This window comes from Coprinopsis cinerea, assembly GCF_000182895.1.
Source record: "Coprinopsis cinerea okayama7#130 chromosome 1 map unlocalized cont3.1, whole genome shotgun sequence".
In the NCBI taxonomy this organism is placed as follows: Eukaryota; Fungi; Basidiomycota; class Agaricomycetes; order Agaricales; family Psathyrellaceae; genus Coprinopsis; species Coprinopsis cinerea.
Genome location: NW_003307544.1, coordinates 3450175 through 3472204, shown reverse-complemented (window position 1 = coordinate 3472204; position 22030 = coordinate 3450175). Strand labels below are relative to the sequence as shown.

The 22030-nt window shown below is 51.3% G+C and overlaps 11 protein-coding genes across 11 annotated transcripts; 10 read left to right on the top strand and 1 right to left on the bottom strand.

Annotated features, from left to right (window-relative positions):
- Nucleotides 1–533: 533 nt before the first annotated feature.
- On the top strand, nucleotides 534–3192 carry CC1G_00649 (hypothetical protein; the record flags this gene model as incomplete). The annotated part of the gene is made up of 3 exons (XM_001829418.1): nucleotides 534–830; nucleotides 889–1505; nucleotides 1575–3192. The coding sequence occupies 3 exons, from the start codon at nucleotides 534–536 to the stop codon at nucleotides 3190–3192; spliced, it is 2532 nt and encodes an 843-aa protein (XP_001829470.1).
- An 874-nt stretch (nucleotides 3193–4066) lies between these two features.
- Nucleotides 4067–5337, top strand: CC1G_00648 (hypothetical protein; the record flags this gene model as incomplete). The annotated part of the gene is made up of 5 exons (XM_001829417.2): nucleotides 4067–4166; nucleotides 4224–4525; nucleotides 4576–4672; nucleotides 4721–5049; nucleotides 5110–5337. The coding sequence occupies 5 exons, from the start codon at nucleotides 4067–4069 to the stop codon at nucleotides 5335–5337; spliced, it is 1056 nt and encodes a 351-aa protein (XP_001829469.2).
- An 835-nt stretch (nucleotides 5338–6172) lies between these two features.
- On the top strand, nucleotides 6173–7497 carry CC1G_00647 (hypothetical protein; the record flags this gene model as incomplete). Its single annotated transcript, XM_001829416.2, has 5 exons — nucleotides 6173–6272; nucleotides 6334–6635; nucleotides 6692–6788; nucleotides 6840–7168; nucleotides 7240–7497. The coding sequence occupies 5 exons, from the start codon at nucleotides 6173–6175 to the stop codon at nucleotides 7495–7497; spliced, it is 1086 nt and encodes a 361-aa protein (XP_001829468.2).
- Nucleotides 7498–8477: 980 nt separating this feature from the next.
- Nucleotides 8478–9509, top strand: CC1G_13757 (hypothetical protein; the record flags this gene model as incomplete). Its single annotated transcript, XM_002912179.1, has 4 exons — nucleotides 8478–8583; nucleotides 8636–8940; nucleotides 8996–9092; nucleotides 9145–9509. The coding sequence occupies 4 exons, from the start codon at nucleotides 8478–8480 to the stop codon at nucleotides 9507–9509; spliced, it is 873 nt and encodes a 290-aa protein (XP_002912225.1).
- A 695-nt stretch (nucleotides 9510–10204) lies between these two features.
- On the top strand, nucleotides 10205–10828 carry CC1G_13756 (hypothetical protein; the record flags this gene model as incomplete). The annotated part of the gene is made up of 3 exons (XM_002912178.1): nucleotides 10205–10399; nucleotides 10452–10538; nucleotides 10592–10828. 3 exons carry the CDS (start codon nucleotides 10205–10207, stop codon nucleotides 10826–10828), a joined length of 519 nt encoding a protein of 172 aa, XP_002912224.1.
- A 513-nt stretch (nucleotides 10829–11341) lies between these two features.
- CC1G_00645 (hypothetical protein) lies at nucleotides 11342–12649 on the top strand (the record flags this gene model as incomplete). The annotated part of the gene is made up of 7 exons (XM_001829414.2): nucleotides 11342–11658; nucleotides 11712–11838; nucleotides 11895–11932; nucleotides 11983–12028; nucleotides 12083–12220; nucleotides 12282–12384; nucleotides 12441–12649. 7 exons carry the CDS (start codon nucleotides 11342–11344, stop codon nucleotides 12647–12649), a joined length of 978 nt encoding a protein of 325 aa, XP_001829466.2.
- Nucleotides 12650–12966: 317 nt separating this feature from the next.
- On the top strand, nucleotides 12967–14268 carry CC1G_00644 (hypothetical protein; the record flags this gene model as incomplete). The annotated part of the gene is made up of 7 exons (XM_001829413.2): nucleotides 12967–13327; nucleotides 13381–13463; nucleotides 13519–13556; nucleotides 13616–13661; nucleotides 13715–13849; nucleotides 13904–14006; nucleotides 14060–14268. 7 exons carry the CDS (start codon nucleotides 12967–12969, stop codon nucleotides 14266–14268), a joined length of 975 nt encoding a protein of 324 aa, XP_001829465.2.
- Nucleotides 14269–14507: 239 nt separating this feature from the next.
- Nucleotides 14508–15563, top strand: CC1G_00643 (hypothetical protein; the record flags this gene model as incomplete). Its single annotated transcript, XM_001829412.2, has 3 exons — nucleotides 14508–14580; nucleotides 14635–15408; nucleotides 15468–15563. The coding sequence occupies 2 exons, from the start codon at nucleotides 14508–14510 to the stop codon at nucleotides 15357–15359; spliced, it is 798 nt and encodes a 265-aa protein (XP_001829464.1). The 3' UTR covers nucleotides 15360–15408; nucleotides 15468–15563.
- Nucleotides 15564–15684: 121 nt separating this feature from the next.
- CC1G_00642 (hypothetical protein) lies at nucleotides 15685–17045 on the top strand (the record flags this gene model as incomplete). Its single annotated transcript, XM_001829411.1, has 5 exons — nucleotides 15685–15902; nucleotides 15959–16115; nucleotides 16178–16263; nucleotides 16317–16756; nucleotides 16813–17045. The coding sequence occupies 5 exons, from the start codon at nucleotides 15685–15687 to the stop codon at nucleotides 17043–17045; spliced, it is 1134 nt and encodes a 377-aa protein (XP_001829463.1).
- A 1199-nt stretch (nucleotides 17046–18244) lies between these two features.
- CC1G_00641 (hypothetical protein) lies at nucleotides 18245–19052 on the bottom strand (the record flags this gene model as incomplete). The annotated part of the gene is made up of 4 exons (XM_001829410.1): nucleotides 18245–18586; nucleotides 18643–18752; nucleotides 18806–18938; nucleotides 19026–19052. 4 exons carry the CDS (start codon nucleotides 19050–19052, stop codon nucleotides 18245–18247), a joined length of 612 nt encoding a protein of 203 aa, XP_001829462.1.
- A 605-nt stretch (nucleotides 19053–19657) lies between these two features.
- Nucleotides 19658–21322, top strand: CC1G_00640 (hypothetical protein; the record flags this gene model as incomplete). The annotated part of the gene is made up of 1 exon (XM_001829409.2): nucleotides 19658–21322. One exon carries the CDS (start codon nucleotides 19658–19660, stop codon nucleotides 21320–21322), a length of 1665 nt encoding a protein of 554 aa, XP_001829461.2.
- Between the last annotated feature and the right edge of the window lie 708 nt (nucleotides 21323–22030).

Here is a 22030-nt window from a genome sequence, read left to right as displayed (position 1 = left end):
CACTTCATTTGTAATACTCACTGCCTCTCGATGAAGAATTCCAGTAATTCTACGTGTAATAATAATAGCCTACGACCACACCCCTTATTCCCATGCTGTTCTACGCAAAGTTTATGGTTTTATTGCTTAAACACGAGACACTGGTTAGAGCCTCAGTCACTGTAAGGAAAACCTTCTGACCCCTGAGATTAGTACTCTGTGTCTGGGGTGCGTTCTGCCTTCACGACTTGTTGATATGCACCGAACATAATTTTTCCTGATTCCGCCTACATGTACATTTACTATCGAGAACCAACTTAAAGTGTAGACTGAGTGTACAGCGCAAAGTTCCTTCTAACTCGATTCAACTGACTCCGAGACGTGACGGCAAAATCAGCGGAGCTAACAGGGGTAACCGTGGGAGTTGTTACGGCGGCAGTTTCCAAATTTGCGACCGACGTTCTTGCGCTCCAACCGCGACCATACCCAGCTCAGGGTATCTGAAACCCACTTTCTGGTCTCCAATTGGGACGGTTCAGACGACAGAAACGACCATGAACCAAGAGCCAGCGTCACCGGAATCAGAGGGTCCGACCCCATACGGCTCAGAATTGTCTACACCTCTCACCACATCTGCGCAAACTTCACCGACGGAAGAACATGGTTTTGATCGCAGCAGGGAACCGTGCGGTATCGCGCAACAGAAGAAGAAAAAGAAGAAGAAGCCGAAAAAGTCTGCGACTGCGAAAGCGAAAGAGGGTGCTGGCAAGGCCGGCAGCGACGGGGAATGTCGACCACCACTGTTATGCATTAGCAGAAACAAGCATTGGCGCTACATTAGCTCTTATCATGTACGGTTTTTCTTTATTTTCCCTGTGGTTCTGGCAGAGTCTGACAGCGAGAAATTAGGGACCATGGCTGCAACTGCCCCTGGAACTCTTGGAATCGCTCCTGGTCCTGAACGCGGACCCCGCAACGCTTGCAGCCGAATCGCGTATGGCCCAAATGCTACCGCCTCTGTTGAACATGAATCTCCAAGGCTCAAAGAAAGGTGATCGTCCGTTGGGAGCGAACGGTGAAGAACGCCCGATACACAACGCACTACCGCCAATTCCGCCCCCGCCTCTTCCAACACCGAAACCTGGCAAGGCGACACCACCACCAATAGATCCAGGCGTTTTCCGTTCTGTGACGACCATTCGCGACTTGATTGACGAAGCGGCGGAATTGTCTGTGCGGGCGAGTTCTGGGTTGTCGGCTGCCGAGTTGAGTTCGATGAGGAACAGCTCTGTTAATGGGAGTGCTTGGGCCGCTGCTCAGTCGCTTGGCCTGAACCCGCTTGGAATGGGCAATGGAAACGGAAGGAATGTCGCCATGTCAGCTATGCGGATACACCGACTGCGAGCACTGGCCGTTCAAAAGCTTGCAGAGGCTTACAAAACGGACGAGATCGCGTCAAGCGTTATGGTTATGCAGGGAGGGAGTGTATTCGATGACCTGGCCGAGCGAGTCCTCAAAGTAGGCAAGTATGTTTTCCTTACACTCAGTCTATTTTCTCCTGACTGTTTAGCAGACCCTCACGACGCGGATGCCAGATACGTTCATTTCTTCCACGAAAAGATTCCATCCAGGCAACTCGCCGAGTCGACCACAACCAAAGTATTGGACGACCTTATAGCTCAATTCCCGCAACGGCTGCAGTACTTTCGGACACGGGGAATTGTTCACTGTTTTCGGGAAGAGTTCAGCCTTGCCACGAAAGACTTCACGCACGCTCTCAAAGAAGCTCGGGCTATCCGGAAAGCTAAACAGATGCATCACATCGGTAACTCGAGGAAGGAATCACGTTCTTCCAAGAGCGGGAAGCGAAAGAAGAGTTCTACGACGACCAACTCAAATGGACAAGCGCCACCTAACGGTACCAGCGTCGCAGATCCCAGCGATGGAGGAATGGAAGGTGGTCTCGTTCTTCACCCCTCCGTTCTGCCAGACGCTCCCGACCCGATTGAACCACAATGTCTATTCCTCCGTGGGGCAGCCTATCTTCAAAACGCAGTCCACCTCATCGAATCAGCTGTTCTGCAGCTTGAAGGGGTTCGTAAAGGACCCACTGTTGACGGTGCAGAATTGCGACTTTGCTACATCGACAATGGCAAATATGGCGGCGTCGAGATTGGGAATCCTGATGGACCTTTAGGCTCAAACCAGGGACCCAAAGTCCAGGCCTATAACCAGGTTCTGGCCGAGTCCTCCTTCCGCGAACATATCAGCTCCCTTCTTCGGAAGAGCATGCGGGATCACGAGAGGTTCCTCGCGCATTTCGATTCCATAGAATCGCCCAACGCCTATCCCGAAGGTGACATTGCCTCACGAATTGAATATGCGGTTCAGCTGTCCGACACCAAGCGCCCGCCACCAGATATCCCACCTGTCTTCACCACCTATCATCCCCTTCTCGTGGAATCCATGTACAGCGTCTTGATCTGCCTTCTTATGCTTGGTGACTTCTCCGCGCTACTTCCGCAATTTGTTCGCTTTGCTCTCGTGGTTGACGGTCTCGAGGGGTACCCCGTTTTTCTTCCACCTCGATCGATGGGCCAGGCGGAATTTATGGAGATTCTGGAGAGGCTAGCCGGGGGTTGGAAAAATGGGATTCAGCAACATTCCTTATCCACTCAGAGGGGGAAAAGCCGACTCGCCATCGAGGCTCCTCCGTCCACTTTCCCCCGTCCTGCGACCCCTTCCCGCAGTTCTTCGATGGGTAGTTCGCTCAACTCGCCGTTACAGGCAAGCTCGTCCGCTTCGATCTCTCGCAAGGGGTCTTTTGTTACCGGGAGTAGTTTTGAATCGTCGGGGTCCTCGTCTTTCGCGTTCTCCGCCTGTGACACCTCCACTTCACACGATGCGGGAGGGACAGCTACACCATCAAGTTCTGGCGAATTTGCAGACTACCTCGAAGACAACATCAGTCGTACTTCATCGCCTCCCAATGTCACTCAACGACCGGATGCGGAGCATGCGCTGGACTGTGCAAGAATTCTGCTCAATCCGATCGTCAAGAAGCAGAAGGAGCGCGCGGAGAAGGCTGCAGCTGAGAAGGCTGCCGGGGGGAAGAAGAAGCCTGCACCTATCAACATTCCATTGCATGGCCCGAGGGTGGAAGTTGTCCTTGCGTGGCTTGGGGCTGTGGTTCTTCCCGAGTTGGATGTTTGATGACTTTTGCTCATTGGATAGCCAATATGTCGCTGTGATCCCATCCCTTGGTCGCCACCACATGTCTGTGGAGGTGATGTCTGTTTCTTGGAAGCTCTACTGTTGGGTTTAAATTTGTGAACAGCCCTTTTTTATGATGTATATATCACGACTCTTTGAAAACTTTCAGATTGACGTTTAGGCGTTCGGTGAACTCCCATCTTTGGTTAATCTTCCATCCGGGTATGCACGTGTTCCACGTCGATGACATGTTGGCCTTACCGTCCGCAAGGTGAGTATAGTCACGGTTTCCATCAACGGCAAAGTACTCACAACATACGTTTACAGGGCGACTTGTTTTTCTTTTAATCGTGCTCCATTCGCAGGGAAATCCGTTAGTCACCCCATCCAGCGAGCTCTCCCTTGATAGCCGTCCGGTGCAACCTTGTATCACCCCGAAGCGCCCGACCGCTTCTTCAAATCGCCGTCGACGTCTTGACTTTTGGGGCTATTCTTGACGGTATGGAGCTTCGTGCGCTGCCCTGTCAATCTCTATCAAGCTTTGTCTCCTCCGGGCTTCCATATGGGTCGTAACAGGCAGTCATTTGCAGACTTACAGACTCCTGGACCATGGTATTGTCACCCACCAATGCCGGTGTGGGAGCTTTCAAAACTCTCAACGAGTCCTCTGCGCCATGAAGTGGTTTATATTTAAGGATGGAAGATCGACTAACTTGATATAGGACCTTCCTTAGGATTCTCCTTTTCGACCCTTATCCGAGCCTGTACCTCCGTGGTTAGTCCAGTCCGCGTTTCCGTTATTCTGGAGCGACAATCATGCTAACAGCTGGGCGACTTTGCAGGGATAGCCACTCACCGTTGCCACTGATTTACAATGACTGAACAGCCGTACTATGGTCCCGACGCTTCTGCAAAGGATATATTCCTCGAACGTACATTCGTCGCCGGTGATGTTGTCACTGGCACAGGATATGGTAGCATGATTTTCTCTGGCGTCGCCAAGCGAAACCACTGATGTGCTTTCTTCCAAGGTATTCAACTCGTGCTGTTCACCACATGCGCGAAATATCTTTGGGAGAAGATCAAGGTATCGAAGAGAAGCAACACCTCAAGCAAATCATCGGCCTTTTTGCTGGCGTATATGGTGGTGTTGATGATCATCGAGACGATATATGTTGCGGTCCAAGCCAGGACTGTTCAAGACATGTATATCGACAACAGGAATTACCCTGGTGGGCCTTGGGAGTACTTCCTTGCCACTCAGAATAAAGCCATAAATGTCATGTTTTATGCGACCTTGTTCTTGGTGACATTGTTGTCGGATATGCTGGTGGTAGATCATAGTCTCTTGGGTTTGGATTCGGTATCTGAAACTATTCCTAGCTTTGGCGATGCTGGGTTATCTGGGGAGCTAGTGGAAGCAGGCGCCTTGCATATGCGGCCGTGGCACTTCCTTTTCTGATGTTCTTAGCTTCCTTTGGTATGATCTCTCGGACTCGTTTCTTACACCAGCTGACCGGTTTTGCAGTGATGGGAACTCTCTGGACCCTCCAATCCAGCCAGCCCGGGCTATCACTCTATTCAGCTCTGCCCAGAGCCTACGGAATGTCCTACTTCTTCATCTCCCTCGGTGTCAACATCGTCCTCACCGTGCTAATTGTTTTCCGGCTCTTCATGTACCGCCGCACCATCCTCAAGCATCTCCCTGAAGAGCATACCAAGCGGTACTCTGGCCTGGTAGCAATTGTCGTCGAGAGTGCAGCGGTCTACTCGGTCTTTGCGGTCTTGTTTATCGTCACCTACTCGGTCGACAATCCTATCAACCAGGTTTGTCTGAGCTTGGCATCCTCTTCTCAGGTAAGTTTGTGACTTCTCGTTATGTTACAGGTATGCTAATGGTGGTGCGGATGTGTACAGCAAATAGCTGGATATTGGATCATTTATCGGACTGCCCAGGGGCGGGCGTGGACGAAACATACGCTCGCTCAAGTTACGACCAACACTTCTGACATCAATTTTCGTGTTACGACTGCAGGAGAGTCTGTTCAAGTTTCCGAGACGCGACATGGAAATACGACAACGACACCGTTTGAAAGCGAATTGACGTTGTCGGAGAAGAAGCCAAGTCCGAAAGTTGTGGCCTGAAACAAGCGCCTGTATTATCAATTTCTACATAGCATGGTCATGGTATGATTCCGGTATGGCTTAGCGCTGGATGGTCTTTGTTCTGTTGTCGTGGGTGGGTGGGTTCATCCTTGAAGCTACATCTTGTCTGCTGTGTTTATCTATTTTCGTTTGTAATTCTGCGATTGGCCATTCAAGATATAGAAACACCCTGGCTCTCTCTAAACCCACTAATAACCGTGTCTATGGTGTTAACTGCCCATCGCCTCGTGTTCATCCCCTTCTACTTATATCCGCTGAAACGTTTCCCCGCTGACGATCACTTTTAGTCGATAACCACTCACCCTGCACAGCTCCAATCTCGGTCCCGCTGGTTCAGGAAATTTTGTGTTTGGCGCTCAGACGTACATCTCGCCGCTATGAACAGGCTTTCGTGAGTACTCTCCTTTTGTGGTAAATTACCACTTCTCGAACCTTATTATGTCTCGGCGAGCATTGGTTGGGCGCTGCCTCTAATCGGTGACCGTGGCTAATGGCAGTTCTTTGGGTCCGGCGCATTACGACTCCAGATCTGATGAGGAACCTCAACACAAGTTATGGCGCCCTTTCAAAAGTCTGTACACTCACATAACACGAATAGAACGGGGAGATGGTTATAAAAGCGTGTTCGTTGTCAACCGTCTACATCCCGCTTCGGCCTTGACGCTTACCTTCAAACTCTGGCGTTTCTTGACGTGTGGACCGTGAAAGCCGCAATCGGTGAGCTCCTCTTGCACCAATCAGCCTGGTCCGCATTCAACTTAGGCACGCGGCCAACTCCAGTGATCACCACGTCAAAACCACCCTGTGACGCAAAATGTCGGAGGAGCCCTACTATGGCCCCAACGCCTCGCCAAAAGACATTCTCCTAGAGCGGACATTCGTGGCTGGTGACCTGCTGACTGGCATTGGCTATGGTATTGAGATTCCTGTTCACCATTGATCTGAATCGAGACCCTCATTCTTTCCTTTCGTCAGGCATCCAGCTTGTTCTCTTCACCAGTTGTGCCACCTATCTCTGGGGCCAAATCCGATCCTCCTCTCGCAATAAAAGCTCGAAAAGAACACCCGTCCTCCTTCTCTCGTATATGGCACTGCTCTTGATAGTGGAAACTATCTATGTGGCAGTTCAAGCGAGGACAGTCCAGGATATCTATGTCGATAATCGCAACTATCCTGGAGGCCCTTGGAAGTACTTCCTTGCAACTCAAAACAAGGCTATCAATGTGATCTTCTACGCTACACTTTTCATCGTTACTTTCTTGGCGGACTTACTGGTGGTGGGTTTCGTTTCGGCTTACGCGGATCTCGAGGCTGATACTTGGTCTATCTATAGCTCTGGCGGTGCTGGGTCATCTGGCGAGCAGGAGGAGCCACCGCCCCTGCCAACCTTGCTATCGCCGTTCCGATCTTGCTGCTAATCGCCTCTTTTGGTATGTTATGAATCCGATCTCCTCGCCGCTAACGCTGATTCGTTCCCTCAGTCATGGGTACACTATGGACTCTACAATCGAGCCAGCCCGGCCTCTCCCTCTACTCTGCACTTCCCAAGGCATACGGCCAATCATACTTTTTCATCTCTCTCGGGTTCAACATCATCATCACAATCCTTATTGTTTCTCGGCTGATGATGTACCGTCGCACGGCGCTAAAAAGCTTACCTGAAGGGCATGGTAAGGAGTACTATGGTCTGGTGACCGTGGTGGTGGAGAGCGCGGCAGTGTATTCGATCTTTGCGGTCTTGTTCCTCATCACTTACACGATCGACCATCCCATCAATCAAGTCTGTTTGAGTTTTGCTTCTTCCGCCCAGGTGAGTGATTCGTGATTTAACCTCCGATGGTGCTTGGAGCTGACCGTGGTCCGTATCGATTCTTTACACAGCAAATTGCAGGCTATTGGATCATCTATCGTATCGCCAAAGGGAGAGCCTGGACACAACGTACACTCGCTCACAATGCGACCAGTGGCGGGGCTCCTCGCATCCAGAGGTCGAGCATGTTTGCTACGGGCACGAATATCGACTTTTGCGTCGCAACCCAGCAGGAGTCAATGGTGCATATCAGTCATAACTCTATTGCTGCCCCACCGAATGAGGTGGTGGTGACTGAGAAGAAAGGACCCAATGCACTCCTTCCCTGAAGCGCGACGGGCTCTCTGGATACGATAGGCGTTTTATGGCCAATGATCATGATGGAAGTAGATTGTCTTTACTTATCACGCTTTACACTGGGACTTTTGCTGTACTCACAGGTTCGCGGTATTTATATCGTACTTTGTTGGATTCGAAGGAGCCGACAAGCACACGCTTGGCGCAGATAGAGATTGACGATGCCCTTTCCGAGTCGGAGAGGATCACTCTTGGGCAGAAGGGCTTCAGCTACCGCCCGAAAGAGGGTACTGAGGCCTGGCCTGGTCTCCATTGGACTGTGGCTTACCTTCATCATTAATTTAGAATACATATCTCCACACTGTCGATGTTGTCCCTAAGCCGTCGGCATCCCGCGGTAAACTCGAGGATCTGTCATTCTGACAGAGAGTGACAGTTGAGATTATCATACGCTTTTGAAGCCAGACTTCCATTGGCTGAAGAAAGGAGAATCTTCCATTGGTCTCTTCTCCCATGTCCTTGGCACGTCGTTTCGTTGTAAGTGGGACCTTCTCCCACTACCAACGTGCAACGGCTATTCCCAACGGGCCGTCGCACCTGGTCCACTCCTCGATTTCCCCCAGCTCGAAGTTGCATATCGTCTACAAGAAAACCTTGAGTCAGAATGTAGTAGTAAAGGTCTGTTGCTTGTAGCTCGTCTGAACAGCTGTGGCATGCCTGTGGTCCCACCTGCGCTCCAATGGCTGTTACCCGGTGCATCTTACCACCTTTGATCGAAGTTTTGAACGCGCATTGTACTGCCAATCTCCCCTGCTTCTAAAGATCAAGTTGGACTAAGCTTGGCTGTCGTAGCCAATGTGTGATCTGACTGCTCATGTGGCCTCGGTATATGAGCCATCGGGTTGCAAGGTAGTTTATCCGGGAAGAACCCAGTCCTCGTCGTATCATCCAGTCCGCCTCTTGCCCAACAGACTGAAGCAACTAGGCCGGTAGACCAACCACGGAAACAGAGATGTCAAAGACTGAGGAGCCATATTATGGACCAAATGCCTCCGAGAAAGAGATCTTCATTGAGCGCACATTCGTAGCTGGAGATCTTCTTGTGGGCATCGGTTATGGTGGGTCAAATCTACTCTACAGCCACAATTAATTCGCGCTAAAACTTTGTAGGCATCCAACTCGTTCTCTTTACGAGCTGTGCAACATTCCTTTGGAGTCAAATCCGGTCATCGTCAAGGCGTAACAAGCGAGCAAATAGGATGTCCATCTTCCTGGTCGCGTATATGTCTTTGCTCTTGACCGTTGAGACTATCTATGTCGCTGTACAGGCGCGAACGGTCCAGGACATTTATGTCGATAACCGAAACTATCCGGGAGGACCGTGGCAATACTTTCTTGCTACCCAGGACAAGGCGATCAATGTTATCTTCTATGCGACGCTGTTTTTAGCTGCATTTCTGGCTGACCTGCTGGTGGTAAGCTCGCCAATGGTCCGTTGACGAAAAGAGGGATGACCCGATGTTTTTTCAGCTTTGGCGGTGCTGGGTCATCTGGCGAGCGGGATCAGGCGCTGGTCCTGCATACACAGCAATCGCCTTCCCCGGCTTAATGCTCCTTGCATCGTTTGGTGAGTGGGCCTGTATTATTCTCATCTGAATGCCGTCTGACTCAAGTTGAAGTAATGGGCACGCTGTGGACACTGCAACCCAGCCAACCTGGACTCTCACTCTACTCTGCACTTCCAAGGGCATATGGAATGTCATACTTCTTCATCTCCCTTGGATCCAACATCGTACTTACAATTCTTATCGTGGTCCGGTTGCTCATGTACCGGCGCGCCATGCTCCAAAGCTTACCGGCCGACTACGCGAAGGATTATTATGGTCTGGTCACCATCGTCGTTGGCACGAACCTTGACTTCAAGGCTGCGACTCGGGCGCAAAATGAGTCCAGTGTTCCCCAAACTGACAGTTCTGCAAAAGCAAATGAGATTTCTGACAATTTCAGTACTAGTCATGAAAAGGAGAACGATGCTGTAGTTTGATATAATCCTTACCTTTTGACTTAGGCTTGGGACACTGCACTACTTCTCAATCTATTTCTTGTTTCCTCGTTTCCTGGCCATTTCGGACCGGGACAATCGCGTCGACGGAACGCCCACGTGATGTGAGCCAAGACGCGGCCAGCGCCCGGTCCGCGGGCGTGGAGAAAGGTGACACCAATGGGCCAGTGCGCGGTAACAACTTGTCAAGAATGCAGTCACCGCTCTCCAACACCACCCCTCTTGGCTTGTGAGAGATTCCTTAGAACGACCGTGCGTCGTTGGCATTTTCTGACATTATAGACGACGAGTTCGCTCTGCCTACTACCGTCGTCTTCGTTCGATCCCCCAACCCGAACCTCCTCTGAGTGCCCATTTAGAATCTCTGGGACAGCTTCTGTGGAGACTAGCTGCACATGTCTACGTAAACGCCCAGGCCTCGTAGCCTATTCTACTTGACCGCAAACGAAGAAAGACAAGCCCATAAACCGCCTATTGGTTTATTGATACCAATTTGCATCTAATTCCTCCCTCGGTCTACTCATCCGGAAGGATATACTACTTGTGCCAGCTCGAAACAAGGACCCAAAGCAAGCTACAGTCCTTCGCCCTAGTTTTACTCTCGAATTTGTCAGTCACTCTCCTGCTTTCTCGATTCGCGACCGTTCACTGAACCCATCTTCCTAGCATTTACCATAATGGCGACTGTAGCACAAGCCGCTGACAATGGCCCCTCTATCAAAGAGCTGAAGCTGAAAGGGGAGGATAAACCAAAAGAAGAGGCCATGCTGAACGGGGTCTGCCATCCTGAAGAACCGATCGTTGAAGAATACGAAGGCGAACAAGATGGCGAAGGTGATGACGGCGAGGATAGTGACGGCTACGACGTAGAGGTAAGAATGGCTTGACTTCTGGCTTGCGGTATTAACATGCGAGTCCTCGCAGGAAGAGCAGCAGGCTCCTGAAGGGGAAGATGACGAATATGGTGACGTCGAAGGGTCGGGCAATGACCAGAATTACAGCCAGCAAAAGGTATGTATCCCCAGACAGAAAACGGGGCGCCCGTCTAACATCGCACGCCGCAGGGTCACGAGGGTAGCCTCACTGCGCTTCTCTTGGGCGACCCGACAGTGGAAGAAGTCGAACAAGACGACGACTACGAAGATACCGGAGACGACGAAGATGAAGAGGATGAAGACGACGACGATTACGTCTCGGAACCGGACAGCCCTACCACCGCTAAGAAGCGTACCATCGACGAGGTCCTGGAAGAGACGGCCTCCCCTCGTGGAGAGAACGAAGCGAAGAAAGTCAAGGCTTGAACACCGCCCAGCCCTGAAAGCTCCAAGCCTCCAACACCCTATTCATTGGCCTGCGGGCGCGTTCGTCGCGTCTTGGTCGCGTCATCTTTTTCTGACTGATCCCGACACGTTTTGATACGCCCCTGTCCTTTTCATTTCAAACCTGCTTTTACTACCACCACCACCCTCAACCAGCTTTACTTTGTAATGAAGTATGGGATTTCTGACCAAGGTGAAAAATGCGCTCAACAGCGGGTCCCGACTCTGTATATTGCCTGACATCAGAAAATCCTTACCAAGCCACTGACAGACAGTTTTGCTGACAGAAGTTATGCGAACAGCGAGCGCTCATTGTTGCGTTCTGAGCGGTATAAAAGCTAGGAGCGATGGACTCAAAAACTCAAACAGTTCCTCTAATCTGCCAGCAAGATGCGAATTCTTACTTTCAGCGCGCTCTCTTTCTCTCTCTTATCTCTCCTCCAGCCGGTACTCGCTGGGAACTGGGGCCGCAAGCCAGGCGACCGTAAAGACCTCATGCACGACTCCCACTACAAACGTTTCAACGTTTCGCGTGGGTTTTCGTACAGTTACTACACTGTCCCACCGGCTGAAGGGAAGCCTACGTTGATCTTTCTTCACGGGTTCCCCAGCACCTCGGAGGACTGGCTTCGCCAGGTCGCGTATTTCAAGCCTAAAGGTTACGGGCTCATCATCCCTGATATGTTGGGATTCGGCCGTAGCGACAAGCCACTCAATGTAGAGTCCTACGCGGGAAGCTTGCTCGCCAAGGATGTGGTCGAGATTATCGAGGCGGAGAGTGCCACAGACGTAGCCGTCATTGGGCATGATTGGTATGTCCTTTTCATCCTCGCCGACTCATTTACCCTCACACATTGTATCTCAGGGGCTCTTTGGTGACGAGCAGCCTTGCTAATCGTTACCAAGATCGATTCACTGGATTTGCGTTCATGACTGTCGGTTATAATAACCCAAACGGGACCCTCTTTGATGCGGAATTGACGAGGGACGCTGTAAGACCTAGTCACCTACTTTACACTTACGGATTGAACTGACGCGAGCTCTCTAGACCAAGGAGCAATTGGGCTATGAAATTAATGGATATTGGTGAGTAGACATGCCCTCGTCTAAGAGCTACTCTCTTATCTGCTTCAAAGGTGGTTCTTCTCTTCCCCGGAATCACCGGCCATCATCAGAGACAATGTCCGTCCCCAGTCTCGTATTCTACGATCTGCGAAATACTTACCTTGTAACCAGATCGACGCTTTCTATGACGTGGTCTGGGCGAAAAACCCATATCCCGCGTGGAGATATCACATCGCCCCCACCGGCGCCCTGCAGTCGTTCCTTGAATCTGGCAAGAGGCTACCTAGGTCGAAGTCGCAGTCCAAAGAGGTAAGGGAACCACACCTAATTGCACACGCTCATTTGCTGACTCGCCGTTGAAATTTGACAGGAATACCGTCGTTCGCAAGAACGCTTCTTGAAGTCGGGATACGAGGCACCCACAATGGCTTACAGATACCTGATGTCGAAGCTTGCAGGCGAGGACGTAAAGAGTAAGCAAACCCTGTTGGGATCGGTATTCGCATTCTGACGAGAGATTGTCCTACAGGTGCACCCGAAGATCAATGGGTCGTCCAAAAACCAGTTCTCTTCCTTGGAGCAGGCCAGGACGCTATTGCCATCCCCGAATTCCATCAACCTACTCCGGATGTTATGCCCAATGCGACCTCGAAGATTCTCGATTCCGGCCACTGGATCATGTTCGATGCTGAGAAGGAGGTCAATAAGGAGCTGGAAGCATGGATAAAGGGCCTGTAACAGCTTCTATGATCCGTAGAAATAGCTTTAATCTATCTTCCTTTGTACAACTCCATTAAGCGCCCGTTCAGGGGATGCGCGCCTGTTTTGGGCCACGTCGGTTGATCCAACTTGGGCTTTCCCTTCTTCAAGTGTGAAACCACAGTCAGCCTCCTCCATCCCTTCCCAGCGGGAGCTCTAACTCCAACGATGACGGCCTTAAGTTGTAAGGTGCCCCGTGAACCCCGAAAACGACGCCGTTGACTCAGCATTTGTTTTTCGCCGCACTACATAAGGGCTTCGAAAGGCTCGGCCTCCAACTATCCCCCACCATCATCATGGATTTGTCACACTACAAGCAGGTCACTGTTAGCAGGGGCTACAAGTACAATTACTATGCTGTCCCCCCGGTGGACGGCAAGCCTACTCTACTCTTCGTCCACGGCTTCCCGAGTACCGCGCAGGACTGGCGCCGCCAGGTTGCGTACTTCAAGCCCAAAGGATATGGGTTCATCATCCCTGATATGTTGGGATACGGTGGCACAGACAAGCCGTTGGACCACGAGGCTTATGTTGGAACTGCGATTGCGAAGGATCTGTATGATATCGTCGAGGCTGAGGGCATTGGGAAGGTCATCGCCATCGGGCATGATTGGTTGGTCTCTTTCGTTCTTTCCTTCGCTCGGAAGGCTAAATCGGGTGAGATACAAGGGGATCGGTGTTTGTGAGTCGCCTCGCCAATTTGTATCAAGATCGCTTTGCCGGGTTTGCATTCCTTGCGGTTGGTTATATGGACCCTCGTGTCAAGATGAGCGCCGAGGAGGGAAGAGAGATGGTGAGAGATGCAATTCATAAATCACCCTTGCTACTTCTCACTCACAGACGCATAGGCTAAGAAGGTGCTAGGATACGAGTCCACTGGCTATTGGTAGGTCTGCTCTATAGACCGGATTGTGACGTGCCTTGCTAAGCTTCACTCCTGGATAGGTGGTTCTTCTCGTCCCCAGAAGCACCGGACATTATCAGGAAGCATGTGAGCTCGTCTGGCCAGATCATATATTATAAAATGTTAAAGACCCTCTGCAGATTGACTCCTTCTACGACATCATCTGGGCGAAGGATCCATCTGTCTGGAAGGAGCTGTTCTGCGGAACGGGTTCGCTTCAATCTTCCCTGGAGTCTAATACCAGGGTTCCGAGGGCAGATTCAATGTCGGCGGAGGTAAATATATTGTCAGCGTCTACGCGTATACTTAAATCTAATTCTTTTTTGTAGGAATATCGCGATTCCCAGCTGATCTTCTTGAAACATGGCTATGAGGCGCCCTGCTTGTACTACAAGGCACAAACGACCGGAGCAGGTACTGCCGATGCCACAGGTAATTCAACATTGTAATGTTCAATATAAAACGTATCTGACTCCATTGTTCAGCCATACCTGAGGAAAAGGCAATTATAAACAAGCCCGTCCTCTTCCTGGGAGCAGAGAAAGACGCTGTCTGCGTCCCGAACTTCCAAAAACCGTCGAAGGATACTTGCCCCAATTCGAAGACCAAGGTCATTGATTCCGGTCACTGGCTCATGTTCGACAAGGAAGAAGAAGTCAACATCGAGTTGGAGAGCTGGTTTAAGTCGTTGTAACTGAATACTGAGTGCTTACTGAAGTCTTCGTTGAATAATCGAATCGTGGCTTGGAGCTCCCTTTGACCCCTATCCTGCATTGATAGGCCTTTGATAAGATAAGATTGAAGCCCCTGCATTGCGTCATACTCCCGTCGGCTGTACTGGGGTAACAGTAATCTACAAAGGAGACTCCTTTCCCCCGACAACGACAACTGGAATCCAAGTTCTATAACGCATACCTAAACAGACAGTATCCAATGGCTACGGCACTGGCGCCCAAATGGAAAGCCGCTCTTGAGAGCGCAATCGCGGAATTTCCCAAGCAAACTGGTGAGCTGGCTCTCGTCGTTGGCTAAGAATGGCTAATGGACGAAAGAAACACAGTACTGCAGCTTTCGACGCTCGACTCGCAACCGTCTCCGTTTTCCTTGACTGTGGCTCCTCGTGTTCGATCTCACATCTTTCGGTCATTTCTATCGCCACCCTCTCAACCCAACCTCCCTCTAATCCACACAACGACGGACATTCGAACCCCCAAGGTGGACCAAATAACCTCCAATCCCCATACACCGGTCGAGGTCGCTTGGTGGATTGAAGGTCGCCAGCAACAATTTAGGATCCGAGGAAAGGCGGTTATCATCGGTGCACCTGGAGATCCTCGTAATGGTTCTTTTGCCCACTGGAGGGATGTAGTTCGGGGTGCCCAGTCTCCTGGTTCGGATGCCGCAAACGACGGACAGAGCACGGGATACCTGGGGCTCAAGTCTCTTACCCTCTCCCCCTCCTTCGACTGGGAACAACAGCGCATCTCGTCCTTCAAAGCCATGTCTGCGCACATGAAGGCAAGCTGGTGTCGTCCTGTTCCTGGAACACCACTGGAAGGAGGCCAGGAGGAGGCCAAAAAATGGCCGGTCAGACTGGAAGAGCCAACCCCGGACTCGAGTGACGAAGACAAGAAGAATTGGCAGGTGGCATTGAATAACTTCGCCCTGGTGATTATCGAACCCGTATTCGTTGATCTTGTGGACTTGGCAGTGATTCCGAACCGGAGGTTCTTCTACGAGCGAGATGAGAAGGGCAACTGGGAAGAGAAGGAGGTTGTTCCCTGACCAGCTTCATCTATACCTAGTATGGCTTTAGGAACTGTATCTAATGAAAGTGAGTTGTAAATATCCTCAGTCAATGCACCTTGTTGAACGCGAGCCAATATGCGACAGTCTTGATTCTGTCAGAAGAACCCAGCTTCTTGATACATGTCAATGGCCTAACCTTGGAGTTTGTACGGATATTTAAAAACGAGGACTGTTGGCAGAGAGCGTTCGCACCGGCGGCCTATGGAGAATTAAAGAGATTAATATCACCGTACCCCAGAGGTGGTATAAATTGGAAGCAGGAAAACGTGAAGTCTATTCTGCAGCAGCGACCCCATTGACGATGGTGTTTCTCCAGGTTCGGGCCTTCGGACTTCTTGTCTTCTTTGCATTCGCAGCCGTAGTTTTATCGGCACCACAAGCCACCGATGGAGCGTCTCTCGTGGATGCTGCTGATACTGTAGAGTATGGCCACGTCGAAGCCAATGAGTCGTTGGTCGGTGCATTCGGACGTGGTCGACCTAAGAGGCCATGCAAGCGGCTGTCGGTTCGTAGAGAATGGTGTGTGAACAGCACCGTGAACGGTCTAATATTTTATTGACTTACATTTCGAATAGGCGTGATTTGAGCAATCACCACAAACGCAGTTACATCAACGCAGTCAAATGCCTTCTCACTGCGCAAACTCATAATCGGACTCTACCTGAGAAGTTCAACCGCAACGATGAATTTGTGCTCAGCCATGTAATGGTCGCTGACTACATTCATGGTGTGGTAAGTCTTTCGACATGTCGCCTGGCCGTTGTCCGCTGAAGTAGAGTTCTTCCGGGCCACAGGGTCAATTCTTGCCATGGCATCGGCATTTCGGGTTCCTTTACGAAAAGGCTCTCCGCGAGGAGTGTGGGTATAGAGGTCCCTTCCCGTATGTTCAGACGTTCCAAGCGCAGCAGCGATCTCCTCTGACTATAATCTTAGATACTGGGACTGGACTCGTGATACAGCCGACCCCGACAAGCACATCTCCGAATCACCTCTCTTCGACCCAGTACTTGGTTTTGGTGGAAATGGCGTTCCAGGGACCTATACCCCACCTACCGAGAATGACGGTGCTAGGATCCCAATTTCCCCACCCGCATTCACAGGGTGTGTTCAGACAGGACCATTCGCCGGCATCGTCTTCCACGTCGGACCCAACGTCCGCTTCAGCGACCACTGCTTGACGCGGAATTTTGCAGAGGAAGGTCGTCGAGAGCACCTCACTCCAGAGTCGATCGCGAACATCTCCAGTCAAACTACCTACGACGACTTTTGGAATTCGTTAGATGGTCGACCTGCCAAGCCGTACTGGAGGCTGCATGACGCTGGGCACGCCATGATTGGAGGAGATATGTCAAATTTTTACAGCAGTCCCAACGGTACGTTTATACGCCTATATCTTAATAGCGCCTTAAGGCTCACCAACGAGCTACAGACCCTATCTTCTATCTCCACCACGCCGGTCTTGATAGACTCTGGTGGAAATGGCAAAACGTCCATCTGCCTAGCCGTCTTTGCCAGATGGGTGGACAGGCGTCCGTGTCTCCTCCCCATGGCGAGACAACTTTGGACTACGAAATGTCCTTCGCTGACTTGGCACCAACCGTTCGTGTTGGTGAGACGATGGATCTGAGGATGGAGCCATACTGCTACACCTATGCGGACTAAACGGGTCGTTCCCTCTCCGTGACGGAGGTCTTTGCAGGCGCTAGAGCTCGAGGCGAGATGCGTTGATTAGACTTGGATGAGATCCGGCTTAACCGAATTATCCTACCTTGTCCCCGCGAATCCTGGGCATTTTATGGAAGGCGTTTTCTCGACGCGCTTGGGCGCCTAATTCGAAATGAGCCATCACTGGTGACTAAGCACGCGGCAAGGACGACGCATTGTCGACGACCTTGAGAAAGGCATACATTCTGACTTGAGGGCGCCCAATCATGAGGTGAGCTCCTCTCGCCAACTTTACAAAAACCTAACGAGGATGAAGCTGGCCGGTCCAAAATGTCATCAGCTTGTAACTTAAGGCATCGTGCTCTCCTGTGCATCTCCCGACCTCCCCTTGCGAGCACCCCGTGGCGCTAGAGATCTAGACGAAGGGATTGATGAGTCGAGACGCCAATTGCATTAGTCGAGAGCCTAGACGAAACGCAGGCAAGTATCATCGCGCATGGATTGAGGTGGCGAGTCCCCCTTGAAGCACACCCGCTTATTCAGGAGATTGGGGAACGCGTTTTAGTATGGGAAGGCGCTTCGCTCGCGTTGCGTTTGGCACTATGGAGAGACGCTTTCATCATCCTCATGATGACTTCCATACCACGATGGGTCAACCCAAAATGGAGAGGGGAGTCCCTATATATGATCCGTAGCGCCCGTTGCTCGAGGTCGGCAAGATGGAAACACCTTGCGGAGGAGCAAAGCACGCACAACGGCGGCAAGTCCGAGGACTAGTTCGCATTGACCAGCAGTCAATTCATCTGCGTATCCAGCGTCCTCCGTGGCGAGGCCCAACTGTGGCACCACAATGGGTCGTTAGGAGACACCGTCAGAAATGACCGTGTGGAGAGTACGGTGATCGTGGTCATGTCCACTGTTCGGCGTGGAGCAGTAAATCATGGAGCCTGGCGAGGTCAACGTGAGTATCAGAAGCGAATGAAATCGAAGCACACCCTGTATAGCGGCACGAACACCGTACGCGCAGCACATTGCTAACAAATAAGGCAGACGCGCAGAAAGGAAAGGATAGTCTGTGTTGAATGAAGAACCAGTCGACAAAGCGATACAGAAAATGATAAACGGACGTCGATGAAGATATCAAATGCGAACATGGTATCAGTCATAAATATGGAGATAAAGCGAAGGATCGTGCATTAAAACTTTCCTCCCCTCGCGAACGAAGAGAACGAGGATTTCAGTGGAGGGAGGCACACCGAGGTCCCTGGCATAAGCGGGTCGCAATTGACCTTTGGGTTCAGAGCTTTGAACTTCTCAAAGTCGATACCGTGAGTCTTTGCGACGTCCCAACAGGAGTCTCCTGGTTGGATGTAGTAGAGGGAGGTGTCTTCGGGGCAGCGCTTGTTGCCGGTGAGGATGTTGGGTGCGAGAACCACCCGCCAGACGAGAAGCAGTATCACTGCTATGATTAGGAAGAAGGGAAATAAGGAGCGATATGAATTCGAGTTTGAAAGCCTTGAGTAGGCCATGGGTTGTGTCTATAGGGTTTCCAAATTTAGAACAAGGTGGCAGAAGTAATGGTCGAGCAACGTACGGGGTCACCACTCAGAAGCTGGTATCCCCCAGGGCGAGTTCTGGGGGTAGCTTCGACATCATCGTTGTCTTCATCGTTGTCTGCGACGAAAGACGAAGGGGGTCCAGAGACTGGGATACCGAGATTAGTACCAGCCCTCCACAGGTAAGGAGCAGTTACCCACCTTTGCTGAGCTCCCCATACTCTGAGCCTTCGGGGCTCGCCCAAATCGAGCCGTCGGCGTCACGGAAGAAGTACCTTCCAGTGTCTGAATCGTAACCAATTCGTTTCATGCCCTCAGGCAGACGGTAGTCATCCTAAACGATACCTGGGTCAGCCTCTTTGCCCGATGACAACCCGGGCGGCCAAAAGTCAGGTTTCAGGCCAGCCCCCAGCTCACTCACCTCATCATATTGCGTCCAACGCCCCATAAAGCTGTAGTTAAGGTCGTAAACAAGAAATCAAAAGGTCATGCAGGAGATTTTGGGGCTGGGCGTCGTGGAGGTCGACGTAACGTCTGACTGGCAGACCACAATGGAATCCGTTTTGGGTCCACTCAATCGGCGGCTATATGAAGATGGCTGTGTGATCGGTGGCTGTGTACACCCCTATTACATAGTGATCGATTCCCACCTCAACCGGGTTGGCGCTGAACGCTGCAGTTTGAACTTGGTTTCTACCCATATCTCGAATGGTTGGGAGCCGTGGGCGACGTTAACCGAAAAATGACTTGAAGACGAGAATGACTCAAGGCACTCCCTGTGCTCGACGTATCAAAGACCTCAATCAAGGGGCGTAGTTCGCTCGGAATCCAATCATCTCAGCTCGGTCCTTTTCCACAGCTCTCAGCCACGGGATTCGACTATATACTTAGCTTTGGTACGCGCCACCTTGTCACAGGCTCACCTCAACCCTCAGTGAGTCTCATCTCGCTGCACATCCCTGCATACTGACCAGGAGTACAGGCTCAACCTTGGAAAGTGCAGCATCTGTGAAGCGACTCGCTCCAGCTGGTGTCTGCGAAGAACGACCCCAGATGGCCTATGAACAGGATGCAGACAACATTGAGCTCGTAGAGCTCTTCTCATTCGACTCTGCGCTGCTAGTGCTCCCCAATGAGCTGCTGCACAAAATTCTCTCCCATCCAGATCTACCTGCGGACGACGTCTTCCAACTAGCCTTCACCTGTCGCCGAATGAAGCAGGTCTGCCTTCCCGTGTACCTGGACCGAGCAGGCATTAAGACCCCAGAGAAAGAATGCAACATCGTGATACCACAATATTCGCAGTCGAAATCCTATCTGTCTGAAGACCCTCCCCGCCACAGCCACGTCCTACAGGCCCTTCGTCTCACACCCTCCATCACAAACGTCGATGCCTTATCATGCTCGTTTCCCTACACGCCGTCCATGCTAGAGCAAATTCGACACCTTGACAACCTGGAACAATTCATCAGGCAATTGAAGACGGTATCCACGGTCGCGCTCGTATTCGACCCAGAGGATTGCCTCTGTGCAAAGTATACAGGCACCACATCGGACGAAACCCTCCGCTTATGGACAAACGGTATTGGGAACCTGCTCAACGCTATCGTCGAGAGAAAGTGCATTTCCCTGTCCGTAAAAGGCCTCCGCTATATGTGCAGCAGTTACGGCTTCAAGCTATCGTCGGATCGCATGGTGACCAGCGCCATAGCCGCCTTGGGAAGAGCCGTCAAACGACCCTTAGTCGCGAAGGGTAGAAACTCAGTTTTATCGGGAAATAAATGGAAGTTCCAACGCCGTGCCCCTGGGACGCAGAACCATCTCGTAGAGCTTTCGAGCGCTGCACGAGCAGCAACCGCCCTCAAGCACCTCGCCGTCTCCTGCACCACTCTTCTCCTTCCACCCATACTCCAGTGGACGTATGAGGTCCTCAGCACCTCTCCAATCGAGAGAATCACTTTCTCCAACTTCAAATTCAACAAGTTTGCATGGCCCATCGTCGAAGCTCTGTTCTCAGAAGCAGCTCCCAACCTTCCGCATCTGGAATTCCGTGACGCCGGAACATTCACTCTGGACACCTTCCACTCGTTCGTTGGCGCCTTTTCCAACCTCGAATCGCTTTCCTTCGAACCGTGGACGCAATCATCGACCCCTGGAACCCGTCAACCTACTCCCCTCCCCAGGTTTCAAAAGCTCACCACCCTCCGCGCGCCCGCCACCTGGCTCATCGAAACTGGAGCGGTATTCACCCACAGTATCCCTAGCCTCAAGAACCTGACAGTGGTTTGGAATCGCCAACCCGGAGAGGCGGGTGACCACGACTTCCCCGTCGTACGCAGAGTCCTATCGTCCCTTTCGAACAAGTTCCCAGGCATAACCCTCGAAATCTCAAACAAACTCCTCGCGCCCACCTCGGTGAACAACGACTTTACGAACCTTGCTTCCGACACCCGCTGCGTCCACCAGATTCTCGTCGTTTTGAATACGGATACAGAGAAGATGGCTTCGCGCCAGGTTGCGCACGCGATGAGGTTCTATCTTCGGAATTTCGAGGAGTTGAGGCAGTTGAGGGTAAAGGTGAAGCCGCAGTATACGAGTGACGGTTTGCCGATTGAGGCACCTTGCGTTCAGACGGTACAGGCGACGAAGCATGCCAAGTTGGAATTGTTTGAATACAATAGTGCCAAACAGAGGATTGGTGGAGTGGATTCGGCGTAGGAGGATACCTGGCGGGATATTTTTCTCTCAAGTTTCTCGATTTATTTATTCAGATTTTGCTTTCTCCTCACATGCTTTCCACCTGTACCACGTTATCCTTGTACTGATACCCTATACTGATACCTCAGCTTGCGATATCCCTGGTTAATGGTCTACATACCCTTTCTCTATGGCGGTGAAGACCCAGGGTAGGACGAATGTTGGACTGTCGTTGGGAACCCCGTTCCTCAACGCTGTGAGGGCTTCGAACCATGGAAAGTTGGAGTGGCCTGAATTCAATGGTCTTCGCGAACAAGTGGAAAACAGGACTGTGTAGGCGTAGTTGGCTTCCCCAAGGCTGAAAGACCTATTCTTCCAAACGAGTCTCAGGGCTGCGAAGCACCCGAAGCTAGAACTTTGGTCTTGAGTTTAATGACGCTCAGGAACAGGTGAGCGTGTAGGACGGTGTCGTTGCTTCGGGTTCTGGACGTTCCAATTCGAATACTCCTTTGTTTTGCCCGCTTACCCCACCCCTTTCTTTCACCTCGTTTGTGGATCTTCATTGCTTCTTGACGTTCGATGGTCACAACTGTGGGTACGTCTCTTGTGCAATGTGCTGTGTAGGACGTGACATTATACTTTATGAAGTTACACGAACTTCTTGTTCTGTAGGTTTATTTGTGTGATGTGGAAGGATCTAGTGCCACCCTCGCCCCTCACACTGTCAGA